General features: G+C 50.4%; 1 protein-coding gene across 1 annotated transcript; it reads right to left on the bottom strand.

Moving 5' to 3' along the window:
- Nucleotides 1-2,227: 2,227 nt before the first annotated feature.
- Nucleotides 2,228-9,614, bottom strand: Faslg (Fas ligand (TNF superfamily, member 6)). The gene is made up of 4 exons (XM_013015617.1): nt 9,204-9,614; nt 8,666-8,711; nt 4,252-4,308; nt 2,228-2,788 (listed from the first exon to the last, which is right to left on the bottom strand). The coding sequence occupies exons 1-4, from the start codon at nt 9,534-9,536 to the stop codon at nt 2,394-2,396; spliced, it is 831 nt and encodes a 276-aa protein (XP_012871071.1). The 5' UTR covers nt 9,537-9,614; the 3' UTR covers nt 2,228-2,393.
- Between the last annotated feature and the right edge of the window lie 703 nt (nt 9,615-10,317).

Below are 10,317 nucleotides of genomic sequence, written 5' to 3'. Positions count from 1 at the left end.
GGCTCAGAATAAGCACAACAGTAACCCCTTTTGAGCCGGACGCTGGTGGCTCATGCCTGTCATCCTAGCTACTTAGGAGGCTGAGATCTGAGGATCGCAGTTCAAAGCCAGCCCGGGTAGGAAAGTCTGTGAGACTCTTATCTCCATTAAACCACTAGAAAATCAGAAGTGGCGCTGTGGCTCAAGCAGTGGAGCGCTCGCCTTGAGCTGAAGAGCACAGGGACAGGGCCCAGGCCCAGAGTTCAAGGCCCACAACTGACCAAAAATAAAGAACAAAGTAACCCCTCTGCACATCATCAGCTTTATAACAATAAAAAGATTAAAAAATTGCTAACATGATCAGACAAAAAGATGAAATCATTCCATCATTTATGTATGCTCAGCATGCCAAAGAAGTGTCATCGAGAAGCCCTCTAGTTTGCAAGGAAAAATTGGAAATGGGAGCATATCTGAGTAATGACAGTGGAGAAATCCAGGTGTCAGATAACGGTGTATGTGTGTGTAAGAACATCTCTGAAGGCTAAGAAGGCAGTGGTTCCTTGAAACTAGACTGGGGGGCACGGGACAGGTGGGGAGAGGACTTATTTCCGTTCTTGTGTGTTAAATTTGTATGTATCTTACCTATCCACATCAATGAAAAGATAGAGTAGCCTACCAATCCATCAATCATTGACTGGCTGAATTCCATACATGCTAGACAAAAACAGATCTTTCTGTAATTTTATTCCAGCCACACCTGGGTGTGGAAATGCCAGTCTCAAATGTCAAATGTCGTTCTGCGGTCTCGGGTGATATCGACCTCCCGGGAGCTGGCCGTGAACGCAAGTAGTTGAAGAGAACAAGAGGAGGTCATGGTGAGTGGCAGGGTGAGGAGGCTGCTGGGGCTGGGGTTGGAGGGGTTCCACAGGCCACAGCTCGCTCTGCAGAATGAAGGGCTGGCTAATAGGAGTCTGATGCCTACGCATATGTCAGTTCTCTTTTTTCATTTTTATTTTTTGTGCCAGTCCTGGGGCTTGAAGTCCGGACCTGGGTGCTGTCATTAAGCTGCTTCTGCTCAAGGCTAACACTCAACCATTTTGAGCCACAGTTCCATTTCTAGCTCTTTTAGTAGTTTATTGGAGATAAATGTCTCACAGGCTTTCTTGTCTGGGCCAGCTTCAAAGCCCAATCCTCAGATCTCAGCCTCCTGACTAGCTGGGAATACAAGCGTGAACAACCAGCTCCTGGTCATGTCAGTTCTTTTTGCCCAAAAAAGTGCAAGTATCTGCCTAGAAACTGCAAAGTTAGTAAGTAGAAGAAAAGAGATTCTGATTCAGGTGCTTCAGTCTAAAATCTGTGCTTTTCTCTTATATGATAGCATCTGCCCCGGGGAGGAGACAGCTGCTATCAAATACTGGGGAAATTGGGTTGGCGGCCACATGACAGAGGAAGAAGAATAGGAAAACAGAAAGAAGAGCCCAGGATAGACGGAATAACTGACTACGTAGACCTCAACTCATGTTAAAGTGGTCTGAAGTCATTGTGAATGAAAACATGGGACAAAAGAAATAATGAGCAAAACAAATCAAATCTAAAGATTACATTCAGAATATTTTTATATTCTGAAAATTACAGCTTTTATTACATGTCTTCTCTTCCTTAAAATGCACAAAATTGATATAAATATCTCTAAAGCTGTGGCCACTGACCAGTCAAAGAGGTCTGAGGACTAGCAGAGCGGATGATAAAGAGGAATTCAAACTCTACCCTACTCCAGCATATGGTCCTACTGTGTGCTTCACAAACTAATCTGCATTCTCTCCACTTCTGTTACCCAGGATCTCTGTCTCCCTCTTTGCTTCTCTCTCACACACAAAAATTGCTCTGGCAGTGCCCACGATAGGTGGAAAATGGGCTTGAATTCCCCCAGAGGTCCTTCCCGCTGCTCACGCTCGATCCCCAGCAGCCCGGGATAGTCTACTTAGCAGCAAAGACGCTGCCAAAGGACAGCCACCTCTTTGTGTCTCCTTAGCTTATCACTGAAGCCTCGCCTTCCTTTCCCCGGCCAGCCCCCTGAGGTAGCCAGGACACCCACCCTGGCCGGTGGGTTAAGACTCCTGCGGCGTGAGCCAGTGCTCTGGGGCATTTGTGCTGTGTCTACGCCGCCGGAGGAGGCCTCCGCATCGTCACCGGCTGCTCAGAGCTGCCCCTCCTCGGGAGTATTCCTCCTTGTTTGGCCCATCAACCTCGGGCGGCACGGTGCACCCCAGACCTGCTGGGTCTTGTGGTCTCAAGGTCTCTGTGGTTCGTATTCTTCTCACCTGACCTCAGTCAGGTTCAAGAAGACCCTCAGGACACTGTTCCCAGTACCTATAACAAGGAGTCACAATGGAGACCCTCCTAAAGGGCTTTCCTTAGAGCTTATATAAGCCAAAGTATGTCTTAGATTCCTCAAAGTTGACCAGGGAGAGTTCCGACACATTGACGTATAAGTGGTCTGCGGTGGTGAGGCTGAACACGGCCCCCAGGTAGCTGCTGCGCGCCCACATCTGGCCACTGGTGCAGTAGTTCATCATCTTCCCCTCCATCAGGACCAGATCCTGGAGGTAGTTAGAGTTCCTTGTGTAGACCTTGTGGCTCAGTGGCTGATTAGTACAGGATTGGCCCCGGAAGTATACTTTGGAATAGACAAAGTACAGCCCGGTATCATTGATTACAAGGCTGCCCTTCATGTACTTCATTCCAGAAACCAAGGAAACGCCATAGGTATCTTCCCATTCCAGGGGGGTGGATTTGGAGTTGGGATTGCCTGAAACAAATCAAGAGAGAATGCTCACCAGGAGTGCATCAGTACCTAGCCGGCTGAGCGTCTTTTTGATCCAGAGCAACATAGATGGCAAAGTACTGTTTGAGGGCTTGGAACTGTATCTGTCATTGAGTTCAATATCTTTGTCAAATTGCCGGCATCAGCTTTATCATCTTCACAAGGGAAACGAGTAAATCACAATGAAAATTAATATGATCATTTCAGCTCTCTGGAACAAAGATTTGATGATCTTCAGGACCAGTGCCCAGCTTGCTAGGCTTTGAGATCCCTTTCTAAAGGGAAATCCAAGAACGTACAACGTTGGAAGGGATATCACAGGCCACTGGCTTCAGCCTCTCACAAAAGGGAGTCTTTGGCTCTTCAACTTAAAAGAAAACCCACATCCCTTTCCTCCATGGCTTGATATGCAGAACTTAAAGAATTATCCCCGTTAGGAAACTGTTGCCATGGACCTCTCTTGATCTACTAGATTTCAAGGTTCTGAGAGGCAGGGACCATGTTTTATACAAAACCTCACAAACAGCAGATGCCCAGTTAGTGTTGACTGACTAAACTGGATTTTCCTTTCCTTCCCTCCTTCCTTTTCCTTTCTGCCTGCCTGCCTGCCTCCCTCCCTCCCTCCTTCCCTCCTTTCTTTTCCTTTCTGCCTGCCTGCCTGCCTCCCTCCCTCCTTCCTTTTCCTTTCTGCCTGCCTCCCTCCCTCCCTCCTTCCCTGCCTTCCTTCCTTCCATTTTCCCTCCCTCCGTCCCCTCCCCTTTCCTCCTCTTTGGAAGGACTAGAGCTTGAACTCAGGGCAGGTATGTCAGCAAGTCCTTCTGCTCTTAGTTTATCTTTCAGATAGGGTCTCATGATTCTGCCTGGGAGAGTCATGGACCATGAACCTCCTGCTTCATCTCCGGAGTAGCCGTGAATACAGGCATCACCACAGACCAGGTTTGACTGGATTTTTCTCTCGTCTCTGCCCAGGTAATTATTACAGGAGCAGAAGTCGTGCTATACCAATTTTTGTAATAGTTATCTACTTTTCAGGTTTTTTGTGGTAGACAGTAGGAGAGCCATGCTCGAGTCCCACCACACCGTTCCTCTTCATCCTCACAGGTTCAAAGACAAGAGCGGGAACCGCATGTCTCCTTCTCTCCATCAGCTTACCATTCCCCCTCTCCCCTCTCCTCTTGGGCCTGAATCAAAGTCCCCCGAGCGTCTTTGTAATGGCAGACAGGGAGCTCAGCGTGGAGAGGGAGACACAGCTCCGCGGCTCCGCTCGCGCACTTGCCCACACGCGGGGCCGACGTCCACCTGACTAGGACGTCTCGGTGGTCTTGGGTTCTGAGGGCTGTCCCCTCAGAAAGCAGCGACTCCCCCAGCCGTGATGGGAAAAAACCAAGCAGCCCTTCGCCTTCTGCCCGAGGTTCTCCCAACTTCCCCCGTGCCTTCTAGACACAGACCTGTTAAATGGGCAGCTTTCCTTGGTTCCTTCTTCTCGGAAGGTGGGCTGGGGTGGCCTGGGAGAAAGAACACATGGAAAAATGAGGGGCTCGTTTCCTTGAAAGTTTATTTTTAAAGCATGCCACATGTTAATCTACACGCCAACTCTAGTACTTGGAGGCAGCGGTACTTCAGGAGCAGAGAGTGTTTAAAGAAATAAGCCAAAGTGAGGTTGATCGCTGCACACATTATAATGTCACAAGACAACGCAATGAATGCAAGCATGGACGCCTGCAGAGCTGTCATCCCCGCGGCTCTGGGTGGAACCTGCTATGGCCCTTTGGGGTAGGAATTGCTGGCACCTTTGGGTTCCAAGCTGATCTTGGGAGGTGGGTGGCCAGTGGCAGAGATGGCGGACATCCACCTCCCAGCCTTAGATCCAGGGCTCTGCTCTGGACGGCCAGTGCAGGACTCTGCAGGGTCTGATGGTGACTGTGAACTCGGCTCAGAGCCACACACGTCTTCCCCTGACACTCTACAATTCGCCCCGTGAAAGATCCCCTCATCTCACTGAGACTGGAGACCACCGGCAGGTGCCTCACTGAGCGTGCCAATTGACCCCATCACATGACCCGGCTTATTTTCTCTCCCACACTCGCACTGTACACTCGTACACTCCAGGAATCCTAGGACCTGAACACACCCCTTTCCCCGTGCCTCTTGGCCTTGGCTCATGCTCTGGCTTTTGCCTGGGAAGAAGTCTCTCACAGAGAGATCTCTGTGTCAAACTTCAATCAGTAAGGACCATCTAAAATTCCTTCATTTTTTTTAGCCTAATATTATCTTTCTTATAAACCTAACGCTCCTCTGCGATTGCCCATTATGCCACTCCTAACTCCCTTTTTGTGTGTCATTTTTGTAAAAAATGGTCAGATTCCTGCTCTCCTAAATGACATGTATGTTCCTTACCATGTGTAGAATTTTCTAGAGTATTTGGCCCTAGGTTGTACACAGAGCATGCCTTTAGTAAAGGCGCTTATCAAATGAAACAGAGAGAGTGAATGTCCACAGGGCTTTTCTTCCTTCAAAATAGACACTATTTCTCTGACTTCCAGTATTTCATCCCAGGTAGAAAACTTACGACTTAGCCATGAATTCAACGAAGACTTTCTAGACTGAGCCCAGGAAGGTGCCTGTCGCTCTCAGGGCTGTGGTTGGACTTACCAACTCACAGCAGGTCTGCAAGCTGTCTGGCTCCCCCCAACATCACCCCAAGCAGAGCCACGCTGGACTCCTGAGCTACGGAACCGGCATCTGTTCCCAGGCACGGTCCCTAAGCTTTCTTCTGGACAAGGATGGCACGCTGAGCCTCCTTCACATTCCCGTACTGCAAACCACAGCTGCCCATCGGCCCGTCAGCCACACACAAGCAGGGGATGGAACTCAGCCCCGAGGGGACCTTCACAGCCCACACCGAACCCACGGCAACATGATTCGGATAAAAGACACCCTTATCAATATCGGCAGCATATACAGCAGAAATGTACTCTAGACTTTGGTTTCCTGACCCGACATTACCCCAGTGTGGAAGTTTCTCTCTCCATTTCACAGCACACACAAAGCTTTCATCTGGGGGAACTCCCATCCCTGGGAGGAGAATTTCTGGACTATTCCGCTTTGCCGCCCCTGCTAGGATAATTTGAAATTATGTTGGCTTGCTTCACTTTCGTTTCCCCACTCCCCTGAAAGCTCATGAGTAGAGGTCAGAGGTCTCCTCCTCCTCCCGTCACTCTCAACACCCAGCCTGACCGGTGGAAAGCGTTCTAAGAACACCTAAGAAACATTCAGTCAACTAACTGTGGGAAAAAAAGAAATGAAAAAAGTCGATCACCCATCACAGCATTTTCCAAGAGAAAGTCACTGTGTAAAGTGTGATGGTTCTTGTCTGAGAACATGGATCAGGACACACAGTCAACTCTGGGCCAAGCAGAGCCTTCGGTAGACGGCACAGGCCTCGTGGCGTCCATGTCCGTCTGCTGTGCGGGTTCCAGTTGGCCAAAGCTGTGTTTGTCGGAACACACCCTCCTGTATTTAATGAGCTCCTGTTCTCAGACCTTGGGGATTCTTCTGAATTATTATGAAGGACCGATGGAAATACTTATATTCAATCCTTGGCCATGTCTCTCCTTCTTTTACAAGGTAAATTTATGGTGATAGGGTTATAAAATAAACCAACAGTTTCAAGCCTTTAGTACATGCTTTTTCTTTTTCTTTCTTTCTTTTTTTTTTAGTGGCTATATTAGCTGTTGGGGAGGGAACTGCACCATTATATCTGCAAACACATTACCCTGCACTCCAGCCACCACACCATCACAGCCCAACAGCCTTCCTTCTAAGAAGTGCACTCACAAATTGACATGTTGAATTAAAACCCCTTTGTACAACTACTTAAAGATAACCTCTAACATTCTTTTAAAAAATTAGTAAGTGAAGTGGGAGGGTGGCTGGAGGCTCCCGCCTCTCATCCCAGCTCCTCAGGAGGCTGAGATCTGAGGATCGCAGCTCGAAGCCAGCCAGGGCAGGAAAGTCCTTAAGAGTCTTATCTCCACTAAACTTCAGAAAGAAAGAAAGAGAGAGAGAGAGAAAGAAAGAAAGGAAAGAAAGTGAGAGAGAGAGAGGGGAAGAAAGGAAGGAAGGAAAAGAAAAAGAGAAAGAGGGAGGGAGGGAGGAAGGAAGGAAAGAAAGAAAGGGAGAGAGAGAGAGAAAGAAAGAAAGAAAGAAAGAAAAGAAAGAAAGAAAGAAAGCAAGCAAGCTGTGGCTCAAGTGGTAGAGCACTTGCCTTGAGCACCAAAAGCTCAAGGACAGTGTCCAGGCCCAGAGTTCAAGCTCCAGGATTGGAAAAAATAATAAGTGATCAACTAGTGTGGAAAAAAGGTGAAAAAATGAAATAGCATCCCCTTGATCTGTGTTTTCAAACGGGTCTTTGGAAAAGTAATAGCCCTCTTCACACCTACGGCTGAGACACAGTTTGAGGAGGACTTTTTCTGATGTCCCTGGCAGTCTTTCCTTGTTGTAAATCTGATGGCTTTTTCTGTTGTTTGTGAATGTGTGAATTTGAAAAGCCACTGGCTTGGCTTGGGTGGGGTAACTCGTCGGACTGAGGCCCGTCCAGGGCGGCTGGGGGAGACCTGACTCATCCGTTCGCCGCCTCTTACCACCAGATGCCCCCGCAGAGTGGGTGAAGGGTGAGTAATTAGGCACTGGCTTCACCAACCACCCTCCTCCACAGACTTCCTTTTCTAGCAAATAGTTCCACTCTCCCCGGGCTCATGCGGTCTACCTGGCTTGGAGCCAGCACTAGGCTCAGGGAGCCCCGGGCACCTCTTCTAGGCGCCCACACTCCTGGGCAGGAGCGGACAGGGAACGGCAGCAGGCCTTTCTGAGCCTAGAACCCGCTCTACTGACAGACAGCCAACGGTGTCCATGGTCTTTTGATGCCTTGCGGGTTTACAAGCATCAGACCTATTTCCGCTGTAGAGGGATCTTGCATCTATTTCTCTTTGCACAGCTGTTGTAGAGAAACAGGAAGTCCTCTCGTTCATGAGGCAGCGAGCGGCCTGTGTGGGCAAGCCCCACAGGTGACAAAGGATCGGGGACCTGTATTCTAACCCCACTGCGATACCAGATCTCGGGCTACCCCCAAATTTGCCTCATCGACAAATGAGATGGTTAGACCAGATGTACTTTAAGCTCCCATCTCAAACCAAACCTGTAAGTTCAGTGAATCTGAGTTAAAAGCAATGAGGAATACACTCAAATGTATCTGCCCATGGCTTCCCAAAGAACACCCTGAAAGTTTGTAAAGTCAGCTGTCCGCATCTGCGGCCGGCATCTCCATTATCACCCAAGAAAGCCTGAGTCTCTGCAAGAGAAGCCGGGCAGAGCGCCGGAGGACAGCGAGGACTCCCCAGCCGTGCTCTCCTTGCAGAAGTCCGATACTAAGGTGGGCAACTGATGGCTTGCTTTAAAAAAAGTAACTTAGTCCTATCAGATAAAATGTTTCTAAATAAAGGTAATCATTGGTTTCACAACGGAGAAGCATTTCTCAGAAACTCCCTACGAGTAACAGCCATCGCCACGGGTTCCGGCACTCAGATGCCTAGGAAGGCCGGGCTGGTGCCAGGTGGCCCACATCCAGGTTGTAGTGTGACCCTCACGCAAGCCACAGGAGCGTCTCTGAATGTATGTGCAGCGCTCGGTGACACCAATTTCACGGAAATGTTAAAGCAGTTTCAGGAACTGAGCCAGTGGTCACACTTCGCACCCTTTCCAAGTAAGCCTGGGCCCAACCCTGGGAACGCACTCAAAATGCTCCATGGCTCAGTGCTGAGGACTGACTCTGGGAACTCAATGCTCACGCAGAAAAGGACTCACCTATTTGCTTCTCCAAAGGTGATTCTGTGTGCCTTTGGCTGACAGACTAGCAAAAGAGAAAAAGTTGTGTCACAAATTTGAAGATACTCAAGCAAAGGAGGCAGAAATGCCAAATAACCCAGCCCCAGCAATTCAAATGTCCCAAATTCTCGCCTCCATGGACCTCTTCCTCGCCGACCCTCAGCACTGTGACTGGAGCAGCACCCACTTTTGCAGCTTTTCAAGGAGATCCAATACGGTCACGAGCAAACTGACTGCTAAGCAACCCTCCTCACGCCTTTCCTTCCTGTCTCTACATGGAATGGCTGGGCAGGGGGTCCTGACAACTGCAGGAGGAAGAGATGTTGCTCAGAAAGCACCTCACTACTCAGGACCATTTCTCCACCTATAAAACAGAGTGACCAGAACAATCCATTCCTGAATACAGCAGGTGTGTGTGTGGGGGGGGGGGAGCTGAAAGCTCTCTGCAACAGTCCTGCCCCACTCCCACTGCAGCGAAGCCGTCGGACGCCAGAGCGCCAGCCGGCTGCCCGCTTACCTCACGCAGTTCTGCCAGCTCCTTCTGGAGATAGAAGAGCTGGTACAAGCCCATCCCCAATCCAACCAGGGCCACCAGGATCATGAAAAACATCACCAGGAGCCAGAGGCCGGAGTTGCTGTCTCTCCTCTTCTGCAGCGGTGGCGGAGGCAGCGGTGGCGGAGGCGGCGGTGGCGGAGGCAGCGGTGGCGGCGGGAGTGGTCTTCTCTGGCCAGTCCTTGAAGCCACAGAAGACGGAGAAGGGAAAACGGCCCCCGGCGGGCCCCAGGGAGAGCTTGCGGCGCTGTCCACCCAATAGATTTGGGGGTGTGGGTAAGTCAAGGGCTGCTGCATGGCTCCGACGGCAGGGACAGCCCCAGCACCAACGCGCCCGCTTTGCTAGGCCACGGAGGCCCGAGTGCTGGGGATGGGACTCGGGCTGCTGACTGCTGGGGAGAAGGGAAGCCGACTTTCTCTTTATAGAGTTTCCACAGTCACGGGAAACACCACCCTAAGCCGAGCCTCTCTAGAGAGAGATGCCCCACCCCCGCTGAAGCTGAGAAGCCTCAAGAAGCAAAGCGCGAACCCCAGGTTTCCACCCACAACTTTCTGATGCAAGCCTTCAAAGCTCCCACTGCCGTGGCCTAGGCCAGCCTCCCTTCCTGCCCCCGCCCCAGGGCGGCCTGGGGCCAGCGGCTGCTGCCCGCCTGTGAGGACAGGGCCCGCAGGGCTCGCGCAAGGGTCCTGCAGCCCCAGCTGCTCCCGGTCACCTCCTCCCCCCGGGTGAGGACATCCCCCCCTTCCTGCTCATTTACAGATACGATGCCCATCCTTTCGCTGGGCTTCTGATCTCCTCTATCCTGATTTGTTGGAGATCCTTGAGCCTCAGACCACAGGGCTGCTCTCAGACACGGGAAGTGTCATCTACACCAGAGTGGGGTTCATACGAGGCTTTCATTTACCTGGAGTTCCATCATGCTTCTGATTTGAGCTACAAGCCTGTCTATTTCCCCCCCATGTTTTGGTTAGTCCTCTTGGTGTCCCTGTGACAAAATACCCAAGAGAAATCAATCTAAAGTAGGAAGGGCTGCCTTTGGCACGTGGATTCACAGGTTTTGTTTCGGTGAATTTGCTC

This window comes from Dipodomys ordii, unplaced genomic scaffold (genome assembly GCF_000151885.1).
Source record: "Dipodomys ordii isolate 6190 unplaced genomic scaffold, Dord_2.0 Scaffold27, whole genome shotgun sequence".
In the NCBI taxonomy this organism is placed as follows: Eukaryota; Metazoa; Chordata; class Mammalia; order Rodentia; family Heteromyidae; genus Dipodomys; species Dipodomys ordii.
The sequence above is the reverse complement of the archived record's forward strand: the minus strand, read 5'-3'. Positions and strand labels throughout refer to the sequence as shown.

Coding starts and splice junctions, on each gene's coding strand:
- Faslg (XM_013015617.1), bottom strand. CDS start 9,536: ATGCAGCAGCCCTTGACTTACCCACACCCCCAAATCTATTGGGTGGAC. Junction 8,712..9,203: donor AGCTGGCAGAACTGCGTGAG/GTAAGCGGGCAG, acceptor CTCTTTTGCTAG/TCTGTCAGCCAAAGGCACAC. Junction 2,789..4,251: donor GAAAGCTGCCCATTTAACAG/GTCTGTGTCTAG, acceptor GATTTGTTTCAG/GCAATCCCAACTCCAAATCC.